Here is a 27,098-nt window from a genome sequence, read left to right as displayed (position 1 = left end):
CAGTATTAAATGAATAGATAATTACCGCCTCCTTTAAAAATATCAAGATTGCACAGAAAAAAATCAGTCCCACAGGGTCAGTGCTACCCCAGATATAATTTACTATCAATGCAGAATGACTCTGCAGTGCAATCATTCATTATAGCTCAAAACATGCTTCTGCAATGGATACAGGTAGAATTTTGTTTATATAAAAAAAAGTCTGTTTGATGGTATTCCAAAGTAAACATGTAAAGAACAAAGTAAAGCCACGTACAAAATGTTTTTATTTTGTTTTTTTCCCCTTTTTAATAACACACAGTACAGGACAAAAAAAGAAAAGAAAATACAAGCTAGAACATTACAAAAAAGTGAGGGTCTTATCAAATGAAAAGATTACAGTAAATTACGATGTACAAAATATCACACAGTGATAAGTTGTAAAGCTATAAAACAAACAAAAAAAAAGAAACCAGAGCCCTTTTATTATCTTGGCATTGACTATTATTTTTTACATCATTTACAAGCATCTGCAAGTACAGAAAAAAAGCATTTCTAAAACTACTGTAATCAGATATTCTTTTAAGAGACAGTATAAAACAATTTGACAGCTGCAAAACACTGGCTATATTTTACAACTCGTATTCTGAATGTGACATGATTGCTTGTGTAGTGTGTGGAAGCCATACAGTTCATTAAGATCATGATCTGTGGGTGTTACCAGAAAAAAAAAGTATCCATAAAACTCACCAAATCCTTTTTTTAAATTTCTGCTTAACCTAGCTTCAGCATATCTTTTATAACCTCCTGGCGCTGCAAGAGAAACACACCTGCTCAGCTAATGACACAGTGGGCCGCAGATTTCAAGGGAGTGTCTCTCCAGCTAAAACTAACAGAATGTAAACAAACTGGACTGTCAACTTTTCTATCTGTTAAGGAGTGCACTGAAGGCTAAACTGCACAAGAATGTAGTAATGGTGGGGTGTTTGTATGTGCAAAATTGAACTTGATTGAGGGATATCACAGGTTTAAATATGTTACAATATACTTGAGGCTGCTTTTGGTTGCAATAGAGAAATCGGACCACACGAGGGGGCCAATATGAAGTCTGAGTGAAACCTGAATACCAAAGCACCATAACTTGTTACAGGAGCACACAATGCAGTCACAGGTATAAAGTGTACAGAACAGTTGTTCTTAAACTTAAAACATTATCAAAGAACACACAATAACACACAGCTCCAACGTTCTGCAAACGGAGGGTTATTATTGCATTGAGAGGTACAGCGGTGTGACAAGATAGTATACAGACATTGAATACAGATCTATCAAATTTAGCAACTGTTTTGCAGACCACATCCTCTTGCATAGTCACCTGATCAATGAGTGCCATGCTTGAAGAATTGTCCCAAGCCAAAATGTTTCCACAAACATATTAATTGTTATTTTTTTACTTCGGGAACCATTACTTCTTGTTCCAGCATACTTTGCAAAGTAAGTACCTCATTTGTGTGTGTGTGTGTGTGTGAGAGAAGTGTTTTAATGTATGTTTAATGAAGCAAAAACAACTGTAGAAACCGGTACATCAGTGTGCCTAATAGCCTCTGTAATGTGAGAACCTGTTTCTCGTCTAATAATAGCGCGTTTTAATTCTAGCAGTGCTTGGTTACTGTTGGTTATTTATTTCTTTGTGTGTGTGCGCAGTTTACTCTTCTATATCACCAGCGTGTCGATTACAACAAATGTGTTTTCCACAGCCGCTGGGTATGTTTTTCCATCCCCCGCTGTATCGCTGTGGAAACAGTGGAATAAAAGACCCTTCCTGCACACACCCTCCCCCCAAAGCTTCCTGTTACCCAGTTTCACTTGGAAACCAAGGTCTGGGGTCAGGAATGGAGGTCATGATTTGAGGAATTTTTTTTTTTTTTTTTTTTGCATGTTATATATACAAAGGAGAAGATGTACATGATTTTTAAGAAATCCGTAGTTATTGGGTGATTTCTTACATGTGAGTTTTAAGACGTCTTACTGGAAGTAGCAATAAAAGCACGTTTTCAGAGGCTAAAACTACTTTTAGGACCAATCAGAATATTTAGAATATTTATTAAAGCAGAAGAAAATCGCAATTGATCATTTTCTCTACAGTTATTATACAACAAATGCTCCTAAAGATTTAAATGCTTACCTGAAAAACAGTAAATGCTAAATTGTAGAATATTCTGATTTTAATGTCCACCTTTTAAAAGACCTATTTTCACCATCAGTGAATTCTCAAACAAAAATCTAACATAAATTAGAGAAATGTCCCCTTCTTGTACTAGAGAGAGCAATCTTTAGCAGAATTATTAATTCAGATCTTTGATGCAGCTGGCGTCTTTTTTTGTTGAAGACATCGTGCTGCTCTACACAGTGCGTTCAATAATTTACCGGAAGCAAACTAAAGCGGCTGCCAGGTTTCTAATGCAGTGTAACAGACAAACGTCTGCTGTTTTTGTTTTTTTTTGTGATAAATATAATTATATTTACACTACTCTTTCAAAAATGTGAATTTTCACGGGAACTACATATTACATGGCAATGGTTACATTTCACGGAAATCATGAAATCAGAGATAACCTTGAAAATACAGCCTAAAGCATGATCTACTTTTTCACAAAGTAATCCACAATCGGTTAAAACTATGGCATGGAAAGATGCATCTAGCATCATGGATCAATAACGTAAACCTGAACATGATTGTGGAACACTAAATATTGATCATGATTTTCATTGAACTGATAGTAACAGAAGTGCATAGTGGTGGTGGTACTTATCTGAACTAACTTACAGTCCTATCTGAGCCATTTTACAGAATGCCTTTTCCAAATTACATTAAATAAAATAACTATATTGTGTAAAATAACTATAAATTTATTTCCTAACATTTAGAACTGCGCTTTTCCAAATTCGCCTCAAGTCTAAAACAGATTTGTTGCAGCATAGCACTCAGAATACCGTTTAATGCGATGCCACCGTTATTGCAAACACCACCACGATCAGCTGATGCAGTCCTGCAGAAGCAGGAAATCCTATTAAAAGCATTCTGTTTCAGAGAGGTCTGGAAATTGTACTGGAATGTGGCGGCGAGTTTAACACAAACACAACCAGATTCGACCGGCAAACAAGGTGAGGCACTGAAGACTGCAAGGACTTCTATTCAAGTCTCGGTATCGTTTTAGCCCCCCTTCAAGCTGGTCCCTGATTAAAACATGTTTTAGCATCAGGATTAACCCCATTTTAGTGTTTAGACAGGGATGTCCATATGCCACTTCACATGTGTTTCTTTATTTCCTCATACAGTAAATAGTAAGACAGGTTTGACACACTGAGAATAAAACAACAAATCAAAAACATTTTCCTTTTTACAATGACACTTAATATCTCAGCGACCTGAAATGCATTAAAACACAGACACATGTATGGCGATATAGTCCACTTTGTGCAGCGGCTGTGGCAAGGCCATTCAATCAAAAGAATACAGGGTTATGACCATTAGTGCTAGTAATCTTATCACTGGTACCCTTCACGCTGTGATGGTTTTTTTTTTTATATATATTTAATTTAGTTTGGGAGATGTGGTATATATACACACACACACTGTTGCTTCCTGTACCTACCCACTTCCTGTAGTGTAGATCACATGATCGGATCGCAGCTAGACCATTGGCCCGAAATTTACAGGGAGCACTGGAAGTGATCCGGTACTAAACCAGAAAGAAACAGCAACTTTTAACGGGATCTGAAAAATGCCTGCGTATCCCTAATTTAACAAAACAATTGATTTTAAAAATCACTCCTTGAAGTAAAGACACTTACAACACAGGCTCTTGAAAAGGGTGTTGCTGTCACAATAAAACAGAGAAATATGGGGCTTTATTATTTTGTACTTTTCCACAGCGGATGCAATGTGGGACTTTATAGCCACCCTACACACATACAAACAGCACACATGTAAAATGATCAAAGTCACACTTGAGAGATTTCATAGTTACGAAAGCCTAACTCCACAATGGGGGTTATGATCTACAACAGCAACAGATCTTAATAGCGCCACCCTAATCCACCATATGTTTATTACATGAATTAGGTTACATTGTACGTTTAACCATACATATCGTATTTAATATAGCTTATAGCAACCAACACACGAATGGACAAGCTGGAATTAACAAATTGAGTCTCAACCCCAAACAACGCAGATACTAGTTGAATTTGACTTGAAGCCTTTTAAAATGAAGTTGGAAGTTTAAACACACAGCTATCGCCAATAGTTTTGCATCACCCTGTAGAATGAACTCATTTTCAAATGAAACCTGCGGAATAGTGTTACATTACCATATTGAATTATACAGCCTTTGTAGTTTTCCAAAACTGAAAAATGTGACCCAAGTCATGTCCATATAGGATTTTAAAATTTTTAAAATTACAATTATCAATCCTAAAATTCCATGCAATTCAGACAGAGGAGTGACTTTGATCTCTTCACATGGTTTAGCATATGGAAGAGGTCAATATCAACGCTGGTCCCTTATCGCTCCCTAATCAATAGCCTCCCATAGAGACTGTGGTGTGCGGCTCCCAATCGATACCGAGAGGTTTAGTTTAGTGTGAAATGCAGCAGATGGAGCTTTAACACTGCAGTGCTGTTCTGGAGTGGATGTTAGAGCCCTGAGCTTGGTTTGCTTTATTCATACAGTTGAAATGCAGCGCTGTGATGTTGGTTTGGAAGACCAACCTGCCCTGGTGTGGTTCGCTCTGCTTATGAGCCGAGTGCTACGCTGTGTACGCAAAAGCCCGGGTTCAAGTCCTGCCACCGAGTAAGGAGAGGACATCAGCCTGAAAGCACAATGAAATGGAGGTACAGAATATAAATGGGCTGATCCAACAGCCATGGGAACATGCTTGAAACTAATACATTACACATACACTGGGGCAAGCTGCTTAACCCTTCCATGCATGAAATATTAAATAGCTGAACAAAGTAGTTTTGAACAATACATTTTATTAAAAAAAAAAATAAAAAAAATCCCCATTGCTTTATATGGGGACGAAAATTGCATCATCCTATGAGGCAATCTTGCATTTGCTTCTTCCATATGTTCCCATAAAAAGACTAGAAGAGAGTTTTTTGTATCCATCTCCATACAAGGTTACCATGAGACACTTCTAACAAACAGCGCTCCTGCCTTCCACCTGAGAGTCAAACCTGATTCAAATTAAAGACCGATTGGTCGACTGGACTAAGAAAGTTTCTTAAGCTGTGGCAACACAAAGACGCTTTTTCAGGAACAGTGGCTTGAAACCTGGTTCCAGGAGACCGGGAGACCTAGTTTGAGGTAACTTTGCTGTACCAAACCCCAAGTCTCCCCTGGTGTGCCGTGCAGTGCCCTAAAACCGACTTCCAAGCCACAAAGTGTCTCTGTGTTCCCTCAGCTTTAGCTCCGCCCCTCAGTTGCTGTGTGCGAGTGCGTGCGGCTCTCACCCGGGCGAGGGTCTGGGTGAGAATGTCAGACGAAGATCTTGGCGAGCGCGTCGGCGCCCCCGCTGGCGATGTAGGGCTGGCTCGGGTGGAAGGCCACGTCATGGATCGCCTCGTCGTGTTTCTTGCGGTGAGCCGTGATCTCCTGGACACAAGTCCGGCTGTCCAGCGTCCACAGCCGAACCGAGCAGTCATGACCTGCAAAAATAAATAAATAAATACAAAAAAAAAAAAAAATTATTAATGACCCATGTGGATTGTAGCTAACAAAATAATTCAATGAAATCTTGCACTTTCATTAGGTGTAGTTTTGAAAGTTATTGAAAGCATGTATGTTTTAAAACTTTTGGAGCTACGTCAGATTAAAGAAAGTTCTCATTTTCCATGCCTTGGTCTCGGGGAATCTACCAGAGCCTGTTACTGGCTGGAAGCATGTCACGACAACAGGGGAACAGCTGGTTGGTTAATGACGGGAAAGAAGTCACTGGAGGGGTGGGGGTAATCTCACCCTCCAGTAGAGCCAGGAAGTGCCAAGGAAGTGTGGAATCCGATTGGTTCCGCACATCTTTACAGCAAAAGGCAAAGGCTGTGCACTTACTGCCAGAGATGAGGTAAGCGCCTTTGGGGTCCGCGGCCAGACAGGTAACAGCATCCAGATGAGCCACCATAGAATGGATCACTTTACCTGGAGAAACAACCATACAGAAAAACTGAAAACAACAGAATAGCCCTTCTACATTGCATCCTGGTGTGTTAATAGCGTCACATGCCATATTTCTGTGCTTTCTATTGTATTTGCTAAAGAACAGTTAATGCCTCCCCAATGTAGCTGTTTCTAACCAACACAAAGCTCAGTCCACCCTGCTGATGAATGCTAAAACCCACTGACTGTCTTTCCTTTCCTCATTCCAGAAAATGTAGAAAGGTCACAGTGTTTGGTGTATTTAGCTGAAAGTTAGCTGTAGGAAAATATACATGAATACATTAGCTATAGTGTGGTCTTTGAGATGCACAGTATTCAAAATTGAAGCATAAAACACAAGCCAAGATCCAAAAAGCACTTCAACAGAATTAAAAGGGGGCCGGTGATGAAGATGCTTGTGCTAACAACATGTACGAATTTAAAAACCTTGATAAAACACTCCTTTACAAAAGGTGGAAACAATGGTGGAAACAATGGGGTCTGGGGTCTGGGGTCTGGGGTCAACCCCCCCCCCCCCCCCATTCCTTATTCCTATTCCCTTATAAATCGATTCCAATTCCTTCAAAAGGAAAGTATTTGGAATTGGTTAAAAGGGATAGGGAATGGGAATTGGAAATTGAAATTAATGAAAAAAAAAAAGAAAAGAAAAGTGAGATTGAAATAGGTGATGGTGGGTTCCACACTCTTGCCTGAGTGTAAAGCAAGCACACACGGTGTGAGGAAGGGCTGTACCGGTTTTATTGTCCAGGAATCGAATGCTGCGATTCTCATGAGCAGTGATGGAGACGGGCAGGGAAGGGTGACTCAGCACACGGTTAATGAGAGCGCTGCCTGCGAGGAGAAAGAGACAGACAAGCCACCTAGGCATTAGGCTGGCTAAATATTAGGGTTTGATCCGAAGGCTGGAGATACACAAGCAATTTTTACTGTCAATCTAGTGGATAACAAAATTGACAACAGAACAGCTGTTGCTAAATGTGCCACGCGCATGCTGGAGATTATTTTAAGATGGCACCGGTTTGCCTGTTGAGAAAGTCCAGTACTTGAAAATACTTCTACTGTGCTTTTGGAAAATCCGTTAGTAACACAGTTAAATTTATGTTGCAATTTGAGTTGCCAAGAAAACACAGTTTGTGTATCTCCGGCCTACATGTGTGTTGTCGGCCTGTTAATATGCAATCTTTCTGAACCGCTGTCCCGGGCGAGTCTCACCCTCCTTGCTCTTGGTGTCCAGCTCCAGGATGCTCTGCTCAGTGTTGAGGTCATACAGCAACGTCTCACCCCCTCTGTAAGAGACCACGCCCTGCGTGGGGTCAGAGTTCACGAAGGCCACTGAGGTAGGGATCCCATGCTCTGAAACAGACACACACACACAGTGAGTACAGAGGCAGGCACTGGGAGGAATTTGCAACATCTCACTTAATATCCTGGAGAACAGACGCAGCAGACAAAGTGACTTCATACTTTACAGCAGGGGCAACGCACCCCAGCGTTGTTAATACGTCCTAGCTGGCTCTCACCCTTGGCCTTGTTGAAGACGCTGAGGCAGGCGGGGGTCTTGGAGGTATCCCAAATGCGGATGGTCCCGTCAGCGGAGCAGGACGCCAGGCGGTGCTGAGCCGGGGAGAAGGCCAGGCCCCACACTGCATCGGTGTGGCCAGCCAGCACGCTGCTCTCAATGCTGGGGTCTGTAACGCACAACAAGTCATGCATCACACAATCGGAACACAGAGGAGCTGAATGAGCGACAATGGCCAAGTCTTTCATGAGCAGGGTACACACCGTAGTTGTCGTAGGGGTCAACGTTCAAGTCAGGGATCTTCCAGCAGCGCACACTCCCATCCAGACCCCCGCTGTAGCAGCAATCCCCGCTGTCTCCCATCGCCAGGGACAGCACGGCACCACTAGACACACAGCAAAAAAATATTGCACGCTGCAGGAGAGCATCTCAGCACAATGCAATGTGCAGTCAGCAGGGGAATGACATTGCTGAAAATGGTCTAAAGACTGGTGCTCATTGTTAAGGTGCAGGGTATAGTGCTGGAGAGCTGAGAATGGAGTGTTTAGACTAGTGCTCATTGTTAAGGTGCAGGGTAATGACAGTGCTGGAGAGCTGAGAATGGAGTGTTTAGACTAGTGCTCATTATTAAGGTGCAGGGTACAGTGCTGGAGAGCTGAGAGTGGAATGTTTAGACTAGTGCTCATTATTAAGGCACTGGTAATGACAGTGCTCACAGTGTTTGTGAAGATTTTCTCCTCACCTGTGTGCTCTGAAGGTATAGATGGGTTCCACATCCAGAGCTGTGTTCCTGAAAGAGTCAAAGAGAGGGCTTCAGCAGCCATGCACAATAGTGGAATTCGTGACTCTTAACATAAATGATAAAACTCTCAAAACCTCTTATGGGAATTGGAGCCCCACAGTGGAAGTTGCAAGGGACTTCATAACAAGATGACTGTGTCCCATACTGACAGGCACTGCCCCCTGACCCAGCCCTGCTGCTTACTTCTTGGAGTAAATTGCCTTGTCCAGGTTCCACAGTTTGAGGGTCCCGTCCTCGGCTGCAGACAGCAGCACAGCCTGGCTGGGGTGGAAGGCGAGGCTCCGGATCCCATCGAAGTGGCTGCGCAGCGTGAATCGCGCGTTCCACGTCTTTTTGAACTCCTCCCGGCTGTCCTGCAGCTGCCAGCCCAAAGACAAACACAGGCATCTCGTTAAGCGGAGGGAAAACGAAGCCACTTTCTGTGGCTTGGAACTCGGTTTCAGGAGACTAGGTTTCAGGTCACATCAGGGGAGACTTAGGTTTTGATACAGCAAAGTTGCCTCAAACTAGGTCTCCTGGAACCAGGTTTCAAACCACTGTGCTTCCCTCAGCTTTATTTTTTATTGTTGCAAATATACTAGTTTTGAGAGAGTTAAGGCCTTCAATTAAACAAATTAAAATATAGAGTTTAATTAAGGTGTGAGCAGTGAAGCACTCTCTACTTCAGGATTCTAAAGAAATCACATGATTTTGCCGAACCCTTATTTCAAAAAGCGGCTTGCACTTTTGTGGTTATACTAAATAACTTTGCCCTAACAGAAAAACTGATATAAAATGATTGTAGTAGAAACTAGTATTCAAAAAGAAAATCACATAGTAGAATTATCTGTTATAGAACAGGAGAAAAAGTACTACTGTATATGCATTTACTACTGTAAATGTACAGAACATGTAGGATTTAGTTCAATAGATGGAGAAGGTAGACTTTCAGGGTAATAACCTTTTTAACACTCCTTTCATACTCACGTCAATGGTAAGGTCGTTGTCATTGGCGACAGTGAGGTCAGCAAGCTCCCCCAGATTCATGTCTCCGCCCCCCACAGTGTCTAGGATGAAGACATCCGTGGAGAAGCCCAGAGCGCCCCCTAAAGCACAGGAGTGCAAGAACAGGTAAAAGAGAGGACATTAACTTAACTCTTTCAGTCTTGTTAACACATGCTGTTGAAAAATCAAGTTGGAACCTCACGGGACTTCTAGATCCCAGTATGAGGCAGTGTAGAAATAAATGTAAAAAATATTTGTCATGTATACTCATGAAGGAGTTCCTTTTTGAATTAAATAACTTAATTCCAACTAAAATAATTCAGGACTGAAAGGGTTAATGCGCTCATACAAATTATAGGATAGTAAACGGGGCAAGATTTAACATTACGATCAATTGTGTCGATCATCACAAACACAGATACATTTATTTTTATTTCGATTTAATTTGTCACATTTCTTCCCTTGTATATAAAAAAAAAAGTTCGATTTTTATTTAATTTCACTTTTGCAATTGAAAACACTGCATCCAAAACTATAACAATAAGATCTACAGTAATACTAAAAGAAACTAGTACAATTATTTGAGACAAAACCATTTGACAAAGTATAAAAGACATCTAGTCAACAGGTTTGCATTACAGCATACAGCAATGTAAAGTTTAACAATGGTTCGTTTCATTGAACAGTCACCTTTTAAAACTACACTTCCTTCCTGCAAAGTTCCCATTGATTAACTGAAAATGAAATAAAGCAATATTGGAACGTGAAACATACAGTGGAAACCTGCTGTTTGTATATGGTTGATTGTTAATAGCAAATGGAATTTCAATTATAATATGTGGTTGATTCAAAATTCAGCCATTCTAATAGCTGTTTTTTTTGTTTGTTTGGGCTTGTGCATTTAAATTTGGAAACCATCCATAATATTCTAAAGGTAAAACTTTAAGAAACAGCTAAGTCACATTTCAGCTAGTGCCTGCCATCCGTTATAGTTTTACCAGACAGAATTCAAACCACTGCCTAGTTTATTAACATGCATAGTAAGCACAGTGTACCTTCATTAGCTCGAGACTGGCCAGGCCCTGCTGAAGGAATGGATGCTTTGGGAGAGAGCCCGTCCACATCTCTGTAATCAGACAGCATGCCCTGCAGTTTATTCCGTTGCTTTTCTGATAAACAGGAAATTAACAACGTGAACGGAGTTATGAACAGTTCTCTGTTTACAAAACAAAGCAGGGACAGCCCAAGCTATGGCAATGTGATCTTCCCCACATTGCTTCCAGCCTGGCCTGGACTGGAGGCAGCACCCTTTCTCTTAGGGGGTGAGGAGTGCAGTCTCCATGCCTCAAGCCTGCCCTGGACTGGTGGGAGCAGCCTCTCTCTTAGGAAGGAAGGATTTCAGTGTCAACCAATTCCTGCTTTGATTTTTCAAAAATTAGGAAAACTTAGAAAAATTAGAAAAATCTGAACAAAACAATAATGTTGGGTGATGAAAGGGATAGCTAATGAAATGGATTGTAATAGAGGTTGTACCGAGCTCTCTTCCATCTCCGGAGATACGAGCCTCACCAGCCCCTTCTCCATCCTCCCCCGACCCCAGGAAGTCAAACTCGCTCAGGGCATCTTCAGAGTCGTCTTCATCCTCCTCGTCATCCTCTGGCTCCACCTCCGCTCCCAGGGGCTCTGCTCCAATCTGCAACGAGAGAAACGCTGCGTTTTCAAACACCTGTGTGGTGCCGATGCTCAATCCTCCTTGTACACCCATCAGAAATCATTACCTTTTTAGTGTTGACTCAAGAACATATCTTCTTAATATAGAGCTTAGGACTTAGTTAGTGCCACATGCTTTCAGCGATGCTATGGTCTTATTTAGGCAAGCTAGACTGAAAAGGTGCAGTACCTTGTACAGCTGTAAAAAAAACATGCTGGACATGTTATATGTTTGTTAACTCGATGGAGAATATAACACATCTCTAGCAAACTAGGTCAAAAACACCACTCCCACTCAGTCACTCAGCTGAAACCTCAGAGGCCACATTGCTTCCTTACCTTAGTCCCTCACTCCAAACTAACAGACCACACTACTTCCCTCAACCCTAACCATGCCACTTCCCGTCCCTCAGATCTAACCACTAGACCAGTGGTTCTCAATCTGGGGGGCGTAGAATGTATCGGGGGGGGGGGGGGGGGGGCTCGGGGGCGGGGGCGTGAGAAGGTTTTGAAAAAAATTGCAGCACACATCTTAACCTATATATATAAACTTAAAGCAAATCTTACTGCTGACACCTCCTGGCATATCAAAGTTTCTAGGTGTTTCTGACTGGTACCTTTTTTCTAAGCTTGCATATCATTGGACGAAGTTGTGCACATTTACTAAGCATTGGACACAATCGGTAAACTTATTTGCTGTGTTAAGTTTGCTCTTATTTTATGATGGATCGGTAGCTGGTTTGTGCAACAGAACAAAAAACACAACAGCAGTGACATACAGAGAAGTCAGTGGCATGTTTTTTTTTTACCGGTTTATGTACATGTGTGTGAAGGGGGGTGAGGTCAAGTACCACAGACAAGAGGAAGGTGGGCACAGTCCAAACAGTTTGAGAACCACTGCACTAGTCTACACCATTTCCCTCACTCACAGTCCCTCGGTTCTAACCACTAGGCCACACTGCCTCCCCTCCTTCCTGGTCCATCAACTATAACCACTAGGCCACACTACATCCTTCCCTTCCCAGTCCCTAAACTCCATACATCCCCCCTCCCTGTCCCTCAGCTCTACTCCCAGCCCTGAGGGCGCTACCTTGGCTCTGGATTTCTTGTGCTGCCGGGACCTGTCGAGGCAGTCTGTGGAGATGCCCTGGAAGTCTTCCTCTTCATCGCTGTCATCCTCCTCCTCACAGCCCTGCAGGAAGGGGATCTTGTCCATGACAGAGCTGGTGATCCGGTCCTTTGACTCCTTCCCAGCATTCCTGATAAACAACATCAAGGAATGAGACGCACAGCTCTCCATTTGTTTCAATACTGTTCCACTGAGTAGCATGCAGTACATGTTTGTAACACTGAGGGACTGTACAGCTATGGCCAAAAGTTTTGCATCACCTAGAATTTTAGGACTGAGCCATACTAAATAAAAAAATAAATAAATAAACTATATGAACATAATTGTTATCTTTTATTTAGAATCATGTAATCAAAGAAACTACAAAATTATATCGCAAAATCTATCAGAAGCCATAATAGCAGTACAGTATTTCCTGTTATATTTCGAAATGTCAGTTTTTCATTAAGTATATGGAAAACTACAAAGTGGTATGTAATTCAACATGTTAACGTAACATAATTCAGCAGGTTTCATTTGACGTTATGAAGCAAAATTAGTTAATTCTATAGGGCAATGCAAAACTTCTGGCCTTAGCTGTAAACTAGACTTTCTAGTAATGCAATGAGAGTTAATGAGAGTAGCAGATGGTCTCCCTCAGATCTGTAGAAAAGGCTTATAAGTCAAGCTCTGTTTTAGCTTCTCTAAGTCTGTTAATTGACTAGTCACCACCTAGACCTTGTGCCATTGATATGAATACATTTTGATTACTGGATCAACTGATTTCTAAACTGGGGGTCACACAGCTTTACTTCAAGAGATGGGAATGGAAAAATTAACATGGCAACGTACGATATACATGCCCTTCCACCTGACACACCCACCTCTTAATCTGCTCCTCGATTTGCTTGACAAGGAGAGACTCTCTGCCCCCAACCCCGCCCCCTGCCTGGGGCTCCTCTTCTGATTGGCCAGGTCGAGGAACCGAGCCATTCACCTCCGGGCTGCTCCGCCCCAGAAGAGAGCGCACTCTCTTGGAGCGCATGTCTAGGATAGTGTCAGAGTACCCCACTTCCTCCAGGTACCTTTAGCAAGAAGCAAGAGAAATGCCGACATGCTGAATGTGTAAAGGGATTAGCCATTGATTTAGACGGTTTCTTTGTCCATCAACCAACAGCGGAAAAACACAAATTAAACTCAGTAGAGGCACTGGGGTCTATTTAATTGATCTGAAGTGCAGCGGATCCAAATGCTGCCATTGTCTCTGAGAAGGAGTCACTTATTGCACTTACTTGCGTAGAAGCTGCCGTCCTTCCTTCCAGGACATTGCATTTCCCTGCTCGGAGTCCGACTCTGCCGGCCCATTGGACACTAAGCAAACACAGGAGTCAAATCAGGAAAGGATCACTAGCACCACAAAAATCTGACCTGAAGGTACAGAGAAGGGCTAATCCCAGAACTTCATGGCATGAGCTGTGAGGCCAGGTTCAAAGAATTTTCCTTAAATGGAAAAAGGGGGAGTTTGTAAAAATCCTACATGGTATAAAGTCACTACTTCAGAGAGTGGCAGAAGAGGGCACAAATTAAAGTTGAATAAAGCAAGTTTAGAACAGGGGGGTTCTTTCTTTTACAAGCTGTAATAGTTAACTAGGTGATTTAGCAGCATTCAAATAATTGTATCCCATCAGATGGGTCCAATGTTGCATCTTTTGTAGGTCAAACTGCCTATATTGTCTTATATGGTGTTCTTGCACAGCCTGATGCAGACACAAGGGGGTAGATTCTTGTCCTACAAAGCTGTAGACCTACTTAAAAGTACAGTCCCTATAGTTTTAAAGCCTTGTTTCTACCTATTCATAGCTTGAGACCCATTTTCACTGCCACCTTATTGTAAGGTTCTCACCGTCCTCTACCGTGCAGTATTTTCTGGGCAGAGTAAGAACTGCAGTCTGTTCCTTTACTGAAAGAGTTTAATATGTCCTTTTTTCCAGCACAGAGGACAATGGTGTGGGGGCTCTTATTATTGCAGACCAACCTAAGGAGAGGGCTGTTCTGTGTATTGTGCTAGCGAGAGTGTTGAGGAGCAGTGGAAACACATTTTAAAACCATACTTCTAACATCTTCAAGCCATTGGTTGTCAACCTTATTTTTGCTTAAAATAAGAATTTGTTTTCCGATACACATAACAGGCTGCAAATTTAGTACAGCTGTGGCCAAAAGTTGTGCATCACCTAGAATTTTAGCACGGATACAATTATTTTATTATTATATGTATTTTATTTTGACATCATGCAATCATAAACTACAAAATTATATTGCAAGTGTCTACCTGAAGCTATAAGTGGGACAGTATTTCATGTTAGACTTTGAAATGTCACAGTACTCAATTTGTCAGTTTTTCATTAAGTACATTGAAAACTACAAAGCAGTATGTAATTCAATATGTTAACGTAACATTATTCAGCAGGTTTCATTCGACTTTATGAAACTAAATGTGTTAATTCTATAGGGTGGTGCTAATCTTTTTGCCATAGCTGTACATTAGGGTGTACTGAACATAACTTAATTATGTTCCCTGCATTACATAGTGCCGATTCATTTGAGAAAACACATTTTAACGAGTGCCTCTAATGCATTATCATTTCCACGTATATTTTAGATTCATTAGTCACATTCATAGATATGGTTAAATGTTGAATCCTGTATTTCCCCAAAGCCTGATACTAAAAAGCATTAGAATTTAAAAAGACGGGGCTCTTTCTCAAAGTAGACATCACAGCTGTAAACACAAAATGAAAGTGGAGTATCGTGTAAAAAGAGACTGCCATTGATGTGTAAAGATAAGTTAGCAATCATGCAAAGTACAAGGAATGTTAGAATTCATTTCTAATACCAATAATGGGTAACCAATACATTAAGTCAGCAGGGGGTAGCTTACATTATTCTTTTCAAGATCCAGGGTTAAAGTGTTTTGTTTTTTTTGTTTTGTTTTTTTCCTGCAGCAAATGACTGACAAGTACAAGAAAGGCATGTGTTAATGAAATTTGAAGCAGATTTTATTCACAAAAAAATTAAACGGTCAATACCAAATCAAGAAATACAAAAAGCAATTTTATTACCTAAAAACGTACTAAAAATCAAACCTTTGAAAACAAAGCCCATGTGACTTTACTGACGCTGATACACACACACAAAAAAAAAACATGTACTATACACAAACAAAACAGACAAGGTAAATGAATACATTACAATTAAAAACCACTAATACTCAGCAAAATAAAACACGCAAGCATGCACACAAACACGTTTGTTTATAGTGTTTATGAGAACGTTACATTGACTGCCATAGTGTAGATTTTTTATCTTAAATCCAGAGTGGCCTGGGGAAAGCAGGGGGGGGTTGGGTGGGGGGGTGATAATACAGTCATGAAACTTACAGGGGCTAAAGGAAAAACTGCTGCATTTTTATGTTTGAAATATCCTGTGTACTAATAAGGTAGGTTTTGTCACACACACACACACACACACACACACACGTACGTGAGGTAGGGTACGAGGGACAAACAACTCCCTGTTCACCCAACACTCCCTCTACTGCACTTTGTTGGGAGCGGTCCGGATCGCTCCAGTACCTTGTTCTAGTTCTGGTTGCGTCTCCAGCGTCTTCTCGCCCTGGTCCGGTTCATTCCCCGATTTGAGTTTCTGATGCTTCGTTCTGTTGAAGTTTATAAAAAGAGCATGTCAGGGAGATACATCACAGGCCACTGATGAGGTGAAAATGCGGCTGTACTAAATTAGAGCCGTCGGTGACATGAAACAGTAGACCACCATGAGCCGTATCACATACACACTTAACAGAGGAAGTTTATAGACAGGCGCCTTCATATACCACTAGATTCTGATACTCTTGAAAAAAAAAAATCTAGATATACCTGAAAGTGAATCTAAAACCGTTTCAAAATTGTAATAAAATTGAAACTTAATAATGCATATACAGTATCCCTGCCAAGGACAATGTCTTATACTGGTAATTAATGAATATTTCATTTGTAGGTCAGCACATCCCTGTATCATCAATGACTAACTGGTTTAAAAAAAAAAAACCAAACACATGCATTACAGCCAACACAGGATCTGCTACAGTTCTGAGATCTGGTCCTACTTCAGGTTAAAGGAAGCTCTCCATTTCTATGCTGCGCTTGCTGGGTCATTTCACCTCAGCAGAGTCTTCTGCGCCAGAGAATTTTACTGTCTGAAAGCCTGTCAGTCAGTAGGGGAAGAAGCTGATTGGTTCTTAACAGGAAATAAGCCAGTGAAGTGGTGATGACGATTTCGCTCTCCTGAAGGAATGACCGAAGCAGTACAAGACAGTCTAAAAGCATGACTTGTAAACAGAATTCCCATTAAACTCAGTGTAGTACCAGATATCCTATTTTTATTTTTTTTTAATACATGCTTATCTTTCAAAACTACACATCTGAGACCTATATAATGAATGGGATGCACGTGGCAGATAAATACTATAGAACTGTTTTGTCAGGTACTTTAATGGTGGTCTAACAGTAAATGCAGCTCAGCATGATTCCTCACCTCTCTTGTTTGAGGGCAAACTCCAGCATCTTGATCCTGCGCACCAGGTCTTGCTTCATATTCTCCTGCCCTGTCCTCTCGCCTTGCAAGAAAGCCACCTGGGCCTGCAACCAAACAAATACACAGGTGGTCACAGCCAGCACTGCATTGTATATTATTAATATTCAAGAGTTATTTTCTATCCTGCTTGGACTTTTGAGGATCTGAGAAATGCAGATCAGTTGCTTGTACTGTCTCAGGCCGACACTGATTTCAGTGCTACGACTTGCAAGATCACACCAGAATTTAAAAATATGACAACTTACATCCAACTATTCTTATCTGACCAAACAAAAACAGATTTGAACAAAGAGAGAACCCATAACAGGATATAAAGATGGGATATAAAAACAGCCAAGTTAAATGAGACAATTGGATTTACTTTGTCACCCCCCCAAACAATTACAGGATGAAGTCCTTGAAAATAAGCAGGTTTGAAGAAAGGTTTGCAAGTAAATGAAAATGCGATGCATCTACGTCACACTGCGCCCCATGCTTTGTGTCTTAACTGCATTCAATAAGTGCTTCCTCCCACTAAACAAATACTAGGATTTAAAGTCACACTGCACTGAGAATGGTAAAAGCAGCCACATACAGATAACAGTTCAGTACTGCAGCATGTTAAAACAATATCAATTCATTATTTATTTACTTAATGCAAAGTATAACGTTGTATAATGAACAGTATCGAACTTTAGTAAAATGTGGAAAATTTCCGGTACAAACTGAATATATATATATATATATATATATATATATATATATATATATATATATATATATAGGCTATATTATTCCAGTCCCTTGACTTTTTCTGCTGTTTTCAATACTGTTATGTTATTAATGATTACAGTGATGTATCGTGATGCATACTGCAAATCCTGGCACACATAGTATCGTGACATTGGTACTGTATATTCTTACACCCCTAGTTCTAACATCGGGATCTTATCCTCGGTTCGAAATACAACTGTGAATAAAGCCGTATGTCAACTTCAAAAAACAATCTTGCAAACATTGAAACTTTATCTTTAAGACAACGTTACACTACTTCCCATGCAAAACATGGCACACTATATGATCGAGTGCATTGCTACAGCAGTATGCAATATACTTAGAACACACCAAACCTGCACAAACGTTTTGAAAAAGTGAGCGACAAATACACATTTATTACAGCTGTAAGCTATAATTTAAGAAAAAAGTACTATATCTTAAACTTTAAATGTATTTATTTACATTGGATACTAAATGAAAAGCATATTTACGTGCAACTATAAAAACAATACATGTATCTGCTTCTCCAGTCTTATTCCAAACTATGCGTCCATAATCTCCGCACTATACTACCTTTCCTTTTGTATGCGTGTATGTTTGCATATTTAATATAGACTGTAATAACACAGATTACTCGCATCTGTTTCTCTTAAATTGAATGTATAATTTTGATATCATCCCAGAAGCGGCGCTATTGTCTACACATTCAACCAACACAAAAACATACACCTCCGAATTAAAGACTACGAGTGACTTAAATATTTACACATATGCCCGGTTCCCGTTTTTTTTTTGGCAGAATGTTTTATTAAAAAGATAAAAGGTGCAAGTACCCTCAGCTCCTCTCTCTCGGCCTCCCATCGGTATTTTTCGGACTGAAAACGGCTCCATTCAAACTGGATGAAGTGTAAAATCCCGGGCAGAGACAGGCCCGGTTCCCCCTCTTGAAACTCCGGATCTTGGGCAGACGCGGCCATCGCTCCTAATCCCACTGGAGAAGACTTGGGACCGTTCGAGTTCCGACCAGAACCATTACCGCTGTGGTTCGAGTTCAACCCGCCCGCTCCTCCTCCGGACCGATCCGCCTCCATAATGGAGACAGAGGAGTCGCTGCCAATACACTAAAAAAAACAGGCAGCTGTTTTCCTGCCAAATAGTGAACTCCTTGTTAACGCTTCAGCTTTCCAACAACAACTTCCAAGGCGGTCACCTCCTGCCACATTGTGAGACAGCTCTTTCGTTCAAGTCACTTAAGAGCAGGATACAATTGCAGCGCACTGATTACTGTTCATCTGGAAAAGGGGGTTGTGTAGGGAAAATATCAATCTTATTGAAAGCTATTCACCTGCGTATGTGCCTTTCATGTATTGCATGTATAAATGTATATAAAATATGTATTTGGGGTTATTTACGTTGATAGTAGATGCTGTTTGGTTTATTTAGATAAACAAATCCATAAAAACAACTTATTTTCATATAGCAGTCGGATGCAGACGTTTACGAAGCAAACAAAAAAAATACGTTGTAGTGTTTGATAAAATGTGTTGAATGCCTTATAATATTGGACTGCAGGATTAAATGTGTGTATGTATAAATTAAACAGTGACACGTATAGCCACGGGGAACCAATTCCCACCTTAGTATATGTGTTAACGGTACCGGCGATACATGTTTGTTTGCATGAAATAACGATAGCATATTTAAACATACATTATTGCTGTACATCAATAAATAAACTCATGCAATATGCACGCTTTGATACACAAAAATAGCCTCAAAACATAGACAGTGAGCGCGTATGTGCATCGATTTCTGTCTGTCCTACGCACACATATTTATAAACACTACTAGTAGTAGGACTCCTCAATCGCTACCGGTAGATTTACTATTTGAATGAATGAACTGCAAAGGCAATATATTATACCGATAATTAATAATGCTGTATACTGCTGCGGTGGCAGCAGGCTGAGTCCACTTGTTGCTAGGCAAAATATCCTTTGTGGTAAGGAATTCTCTCGGGAGTCATACATTAACTACACATGGAAATGGGTCTAGCCATTGTTATTTCCGTGTACTAGTATTTATTACGGTGATTTCCACCTCTTGTCAAATGAGAACGGCTCTTTGCACAATAAAGAAAGACTTGCGTCATTTATAGTTCTGTTGTGGTGTGATTTGAACCACGACATCCGGCTCCGGCATATTCTGATGTCATTGGTAGTGCTCATTGTCGTAGGGTTGTCTACATGTAAAGTTACAGTGAGCCTTTAATAGTATTATAATATTTTTGCACAGAGCGACGTTATTGAAAAAGCCAATGGAAATATGTAATGGGGCATTGAATAAAAAGGTATTTGGAGCAATTCTGGAATTGTTCTCATCCATTCTGGAATGGTTCCAAGTTTTCCCATTCCAGAATGGGTTTTGGATTTCTCATTTGGTTGAGGGGAATGCACTGCTTTTTGCCTCCAAATGACTCTAATCCTGTATATGGGAATGTAAGAATAAAAAAAATGGGGTCTTGCCACATTTCTAAATTATTTAATTTGGTGTAAGTACTGACTGGTACTCTTTGCCTTACTGTTTCAGGTCAGACAGAGGGTACTGCAGCTGGACTGGGAACAGGCAGGTCACAGGGAGGCCCCATTGGGTCTTTCAGGATCTTGAGTCTTAACGGAGGCAGGTGGCAGCCCCTGCAGTCCATGGGCACCCGTAGTATGAGCAGGGCAATGATGATAGCACCAGAAATCGAAAATCCACGCCTACAAAGAAAGTGATAGTTCTGAGAATGTGAGATGCAAAAGGTTCCATCACGACTGTGAAGATCTGAGCTTCAAATGGGATCAAATCCACAAATCCCAAAACTTCTGAAATCATTTTAACTAAGGGCAGACATCCAACTTCTCTTCAGATCTAAGTACAGCAAAGCCAAGAGCCAATCCAAAAATGAGAATCAGCTTCTGCCAAGGCTTGTTGACAGGCGCCATAGTTCTTAACCTTCTGATTCTTTACTACGTCTCCAGGGCGCAGCAGCAGATGATGGAGAAACGTCGTGAACCAGGCAAGGGGGCACCTAAGAGGGCTTCCCTACCCATCCCTGGCATGGGAATTGGCAGCAGCAGCAGCAGAGGTCCAGGTATCACAATACTGGTACGGGAGTTTGAGGATTTTGAAAACTACGTTGCAGATGTGGCTCGCTCCTTCTTGAAGATCAGGCCCGAGCTGCCTTTTGTGGTGGTAGCAGATACGTTGCCCTACCCTCCGCTTGCCTTGCCAGAGGGGGTCCGATTGGTGGTTCTGAAGCCCGCTCCAGATCAGCCTCCGCAGGTTTCCCGACCGGAGCTCTACATCCAGACGGAATACGTACTTGTAGTCCCGGACGGAGTGGAGCTGGATTTGGGACGGCAGCTGGACAGGCTGCTGAAGGAGTTGGAAGGAGAAGGGGGGGGGCCCGTTCGCTTAGTAGCAGCCCCCGTGTTAACGCGCTCCGCGGTCCAGTGCCTTCACTTGAGGGTCAGCCTCCGAGAGTGGACGGCTACCTACGCTCCAGCGGCCTCCGGGAGCAGTGGCAGCGTCTGCACCGCGTTACGAGGGGATGCGGTCATCCTAATCCGGACGGAGGACCTCTTTAATCTCTCGACCCCACTTTCCAAGCCTCTGATGACCTCCATCTTTATTCAGACCTCCTTGAGGGGATGGAAAGTCAAACTCCTGGAAGGGCCGGCTTTTGGCTCCAACCGGCGGCCCTTGTTCAGCTCAGCCCACAACCAGTGGAAGGTGGACAGCCGACTGAAGGAATCGACTGCTCGGCTGTTCAGGGAATTCGGTATCAAGCGTGTCATTCAAGCGGAAGGGAAAGACCAGTGGTACGGGTGCAGGAAAGAGACGGAGAGGTGTTTCGGAACAGTTCTAGATGACACTCCGGATTATCTCTACCTAGATCGCTGGACTCCTCCTTGCTGCCTTCGTGCTCTTCGAGAAACGACCAAATACGTCATCAATATCCTAGAGACCTCCGGGGTCCGGTACTGGCTGGAAGGGGGCACCCTTTTGGGAGCAGCCCGCCACCAAGACATCATTCCTTGGGACTACGATGTAGATTTGGGGATCTATCTGGAAGACATTCCCAATTGCGACTACCTGAAGAGCCTGGATTCTGGTTCCTTAACGGACGCCAATGGCTATGTATGGGAGAGAGCCGTTGAAGGGAATTTCTACCGTGTCCAGTACAGCGAGGCCAATCACCTTCATGTTGACCTTTGGCCCTTCTACTCCCGCAATGGCGTGATGACCAAGGACAGCTGGACGGATCACAAGCAGGATGTGGAGTTTCCAGAGCACTTTCTGCACCCGCTCGTCCCCATGCAGTTTGCAGGAATCACCGCCTACGCCCCCAACAATCACCAAAGCTTCCTGGAGCTCAAATTCGGAGAAGGAGTCGTGGAGAACCCCCAGTACCCCAACCCAGCCAAGAAGAGACTGGAGAAATCCAAGCTGTGAGCCTCCAAGCCCTTTGAGACCCGTTAGAACTGCAAAAAATATATATATAATTCATCCCCTTTACCTGTAAAACATACAGTACTGTGCCGGAGATTGAGAGCAGAATTGCACAACACACAACATGACAGGTTACAGAGGTGTTTAGATAATCAAGGTTTTACTGTAGACATGTGTCCTGGATAGAATGTGAACAGTGTTAGCTTGGAAAAAAAAATTTAAATAAGAAAAAAGGATTTCGATCGTCAGTGAACAACTGTTGCAAACTGAGCAACAATTATTTTTACTGTTTCAATCTGTTATTTATTATTAAGGCTGTATTTTTTTCACCGTTCTCTCGATTTCTGTGAAATGTACCCATTGCCATGTAATATGTAGTTCCCCCGGTGAAAATTCTCATTTCTGAAAGAATAGTGTAAATGTACATATTTTGTATTATTTGAAAATAAATACAGCAGATGTTCGCCTTATTGACGCCCTGCCTGTTACACTGCGTTAGGAACCTGACCGATGGTTTAGTTTGCTTCCGGTAGATGACTGAACACGCTGCATAGAGCTGTATGCTTTCTTTAAAATGTCTTTAAAGAAAAAGACAGCAGCTGTATCAAAGTTGAGAAATATTTCTGCTAAAGATCGCTCTGTCCAGTACAAGAAGGAGACGTTTCATGTGTCTGTTGTTATTTTTGCATGTATTTTATGTTTTTATTTTGTTTGAAAATAAAATGTCTTAAAATCCTGAAAGATCTTTAAATACCTATTTTTAGACCGTAAAATAAGCCATTTTTCACTGTGAAAAAAATACAGCCCTATTTATTATACTTGGAAAGTTTATAAAACGTGGCAGCGAGACATTTGTTTCAAGGTTCAACCTCTTGATATGAAGAAACATTTTAATATAGTGTAGTACTAAGGATTAAAGACAGTGGAAATCACAGCAGGGGAAATGGTTGCCTGTTCTTCTATACCTGCCCATAAAGAGAAACCTGTAAATGGAATTTGCTTATGTACCGAACTAGGACATGTTTGTGCCACCACTATAAATGATTTCCCTGTAATCAGTGAATGCAAGGTCTCATTTCTGTAATCAGTCTGCTTTGTTGTTTATTTCTAAGCTGTTTCTTTGAAAGCATGTTTTAAATTCGCGTGAATTGGATTGAATGTCAGTTTCATATTGTTCTTTTCCCTTGATCCCAAGAAACATCGAGGAGAGCGATCGCTTTGTTGGGGAAGTGGATGGTAAACTACCCCTACAAGTCGCTTGAAAAGTTTCCTCCTGTTTCTTGGGCTTCGCTTTCATACTGTAACTGGACATGCGTACCGATAACAAACATTCTGTAACATAAAGACATATGAAAAGCAATTATCACGGGGCAGTGTCTTTAAAAAACAAACAAAGAAAAAACTGCTTTCGTAACAGAACAAGCAAACGACAAGCAAGGGTGCATGTAGGAGCCCTCGCCTGTTATTCATTTCCATTAGCTACCTAGGTATCAAATGTGCTTTTTTGAAAGAACAAGTTACAACAAATATGTGTTTTCTTTTTAAAATGCAGCCAGCCAGTTAATGACAGGAAAGAAGCTGTTGAATGGTTGGAGACAAATTTAATCCTCCAGGTTAAACGACCAAGGAAGCGCAACACTGTCTGAAAGCACAGCATGCTAAAATAGATTTCTTGAACTTCTTGTAGTACCAGGTATAATGTTCTAAACTAAACAAACGTTTCTTAGAACATTTGTTTCTTTCAAAACTGTACATTTGAGACTTTATTAATGGATTTTTGAACCTTTAATTTAATTTAAAAGCTGCAGCTTTTTAACATCTGCAACCTGGTGTTAATTTAGCACAAAGGTAAACGCGTTGTGAATGTGGCCCACAATGGGAAATGTGATTTGAAGGAGAGTTGTTTGCAGATTCTTAGTTGCTTCAAGGCTGCAGTAACTTTTCATGAGGGCCAGTTTCAAAAAGTGATAACTATTCTGGAGAATAGATCCCTCCGGACTTACATTCCCAACTTAACAGAAGGAATTATTATTATTATTATTTATTTCTTAGCAGATGCCCTTATCCAGGGTGACTTACAATTGTTACAAGTTATCACATTATACATTATTTCACATTATACAGATATCACATTATTTTTACATACAATTACCCATTTATACAGTTGGGTTTTACTGGAGCAATCTAGGTAAAGTACCTTGCTCAAGGGTACAACAGCAGTGTCCCCCACTGGGGATTGAACCCACAACCCTCCGGTCAAGAGTCCAGAGCCCTAACCACTACTCTACACTTATTAGAAGGGAGAATCATCGAGAAATGGTCACATATCCCTCTAGAACAATTTAAACACCTCACGACGTTCCAGGCTTGCTCCCCACAGTGGCTCCACACTTTTTCAAGAGCGCTACGGCAGGAATTTCATTTTTAATCAAACCTTGCACGCTGTTAACTCCGACTGGTGACGTACAATAAGAACTCTACAATTATTTATTTATTTGACGTCTTCCCCTGATGCACCAATAAAAATACCATTAAAAAAAAGAAATGTCAGTTATCTCTTTTTTTATGTTATTGTTTGGTAGTGGTACCATCTACATTTGTTTTATTTGCAACTTTAAAATGCGGTGCAATCAGCAACCGACTCACTAATCAAATAGCAAAATGCTTCAGTATTCAAAAGCAAGATAAATTGTGCAGGCGACTTCACAAAACACAGCTGTTAACATGGATGGAAACAGTATTATGCATTAGTAATATAATACATAGATTAAAATAACTACTAATAAAGCATGAAGACAGACACATTTTTCATTGGAATCTGCTATTTGTATACAGTGCAATTTACTTTTACATAGCGTTCTTCATGCAGAGCATCCCAGCACGCTTTACAATAAAAATGATCAAATAATATCTCCAGGTGTTGGGCCAACATTCCATGTAAATATAAAGGCCACAAAACACGAAGGTCCTAAGGAACACTGTGTTACTGGGTAGCTAACTGTACTGTAGAACACCAGGGTCGATAATCCTAAACTTGAAAAAAAAAAAAAAACCCGCAATGGATAAGCATGCATCTGCCGTACCTTCTTTTTAACAGCAGATGGCAGCAAAACCTTATGAAACACGTCTGCACGTAACTGAGCCTTCAAAGCACAGCGAACTGCCTTGAATCTTGAATTTGTAAACTGGTGTTTGCTATCAATTCCCCATTTCTTTCTGCCCGCAGTGTATTTTATTGGCCATTGCTAATCCTGACAAACCCGAAACTTGTTTTATAGAAAGCTGGATAGGCTACCACAGCATCGCAATCGATTTGAAATCTGCAACATTTTAGGAGCTCAAAACAAAAGGTCTAATTAAGCAAATTATCAATTCAATTAAGGATATCACGTGTCATGACAGCAGCTTCTTTACATTCCCTTAATATTTTAGTTTACAGTCATTTCGAGTGGTTCTGTGTCCTCAATACTGAGTTGATCGTCTACGCATTATAAAATACTAGTAGATCTGTTTGCTTGCAGTATCGTTACAATATTAATTTCAAGTTAAAAAAAAAAAAATCATGCAATTACTGATTGATCAATGAAATGCAGGGCAGAAGATACCTTAGTTGCCATTACTAGAATGCAATCCGGGGGAGGCAGTGTGGAGTAGTGGTTAGGGCTCTGGACTCTTGACCGGAGGGTCGTGGGTTCAATCCCAGGTGGGGGACACTGCTGCTGTACCCTCGAGCAAGGTACTTTACTTAGATTGCTCCAGTAAAAACCCAGCTGTATAAATGGGTAACTGTATGTAAAAAATCATGTGATATCTTGTAACAATTGTAAGTCGCCCTGGATAAGGGCGTCTGCTAAGAAAATAATAATAATAATCCATTTTAATTAATTTTGTCATAATAAAATTACAGCATAGAGCAAGGGGTGCCAACGTTCCTAAAAAATAGAATGCAGAACTAAAAATAAACAATGAGCACCTTATGATACGATATTATAATCAGGCGTACATACAGCTGAAACCCAGATAACAGGGAACGTGATTAAAACTCAATGTTGGGGCAACAGGACCGCAAACGCCTTTAAAAAAAAAACATTTAAAAAGATTACTTTGTTCAGATTGAGGGTTCATGAAATGCAGTTTGAACTTTTCTGGTAACCTAAACTGCCAGCTTCTAGGAGTTAAATCGGCACTTCTTTTTTCTCTTGCTTGTTTGGTGTAGTTTTTTTGCTTTTTACGAAAATGCAAATCATATCTTTGGGCTTAGTACACTGCAAATGTTTGTGCTTTACTTTATTTTATTTGGTGATGAAATAGCAACATATGCTCTGAACTGTAGGGGGCGCCCTTTCTAAAAGGAAAGTTCAGTCTCTGTTCCTAAAGCTTACCCTGAACTAGAGGGATCATGCTTTCTCTTGGGCAAAAAAAAACCCCAATGGCAGTTGAGCTGTGGATATCCAAGGTCTACAAGCGTGAACATTAAAAGGCCACCAAACTGTGGTTAAAACGGTCTTCACTTGTAAATGAACCCGGCTCACTGCATTACCTAATTCTGGGTCTGGCAAACACTACTGGCAACACTGAAGTTCTCCTCCCCCCCACCCACTTTTAAAATAAGGCACACAATTTGTCTTCATCAATTTCAAATACGCAGCAGTAAATTCGTAGAGGGTACAACATTTGTTAGAAAATGTGCTTCCGTGGCAGTTAACTTTGCCAAGCAGAGACCTTCGTGGCACAACAGCGCCCCCTGAAGTCTGAATTCCTAAAATAAATCTTAAAAGGATATATTTCTTATTACAAAATAAAATCAATCAAAGTAGGGTTAGACAAGAAAATTTGCAGTGATCAATACTTAGTTCAATTATAACATCACAA

General features: G+C 41.0%; 2 protein-coding genes across 5 annotated transcripts; one reads left to right on the top strand and one right to left on the bottom strand.

The window, feature by feature from the left end:
* Positions 1 to 1,884: 1,884 nt before the first annotated feature.
* On the bottom strand, positions 1,885 to 18,928 carry LOC117396655 (striatin-4-like). Of its 2 annotated transcripts, none has more exons than XM_033994774.3 (18): positions 18,563 to 18,928; positions 16,914 to 17,017; positions 15,956 to 16,038; positions 13,616 to 13,694; positions 13,208 to 13,408; positions 12,306 to 12,474; positions 11,039 to 11,198; positions 10,561 to 10,674; positions 9,488 to 9,606; positions 8,705 to 8,880; positions 8,462 to 8,509; positions 7,983 to 8,104; positions 7,721 to 7,888; positions 7,413 to 7,553; positions 6,933 to 7,031; positions 6,096 to 6,182; positions 5,501 to 5,695; positions 1,885 to 4,854 (listed from the first exon to the last, which is right to left on the bottom strand). In XM_033994774.3, exons 1-17 carry the CDS (start codon positions 18,818 to 18,820, stop codon positions 5,526 to 5,528), a joined length of 2,298 nt encoding a protein of 765 aa, XP_033850665.3. In that variant the 5' UTR covers positions 18,821 to 18,928; the 3' UTR covers positions 1,885 to 4,854; positions 5,501 to 5,525. The 2 variants fall into 2 exon arrangements, with proteins under 2 accessions (XP_033850665.3, XP_058860554.1); XM_059004571.1 differs by having other exon boundaries at positions 11,075 to 11,198.
* fkrp (fukutin related protein) lies at positions 18,860 to 22,590 on the top strand. Of its 3 annotated transcripts, none has more exons than XM_033994813.3 (2): positions 18,860 to 18,952; positions 20,319 to 22,590. In XM_033994813.3, exon 2 carries the CDS (start codon positions 20,676 to 20,678, stop codon positions 22,227 to 22,229), a length of 1,554 nt encoding a protein of 517 aa, XP_033850704.3. In that variant the 5' UTR covers positions 18,860 to 18,952; positions 20,319 to 20,675; the 3' UTR covers positions 22,230 to 22,590. The 3 variants fall into 3 exon arrangements, with proteins under 3 accessions (XP_033850704.3, XP_033850695.3, XP_033850687.3); XM_033994804.3 differs by lacking the exon at positions 18,860 to 18,952 and adding an exon at positions 18,962 to 19,038; XM_033994796.3 differs by lacking the exon at positions 18,860 to 18,952 and adding an exon at positions 18,962 to 19,078.
* The last annotated feature ends 4,508 nt before the right edge of the window (positions 22,591 to 27,098 follow it).

This window comes from Acipenser ruthenus, chromosome 30 (genome assembly GCF_902713425.1).
Source record: "Acipenser ruthenus chromosome 30, fAciRut3.2 maternal haplotype, whole genome shotgun sequence".
In the NCBI taxonomy this organism is placed as follows: domain Eukaryota; kingdom Metazoa; phylum Chordata; class Actinopteri; order Acipenseriformes; family Acipenseridae; genus Acipenser; species Acipenser ruthenus.
This window is presented reverse-complemented; position numbering and strand designations above follow the sequence as displayed.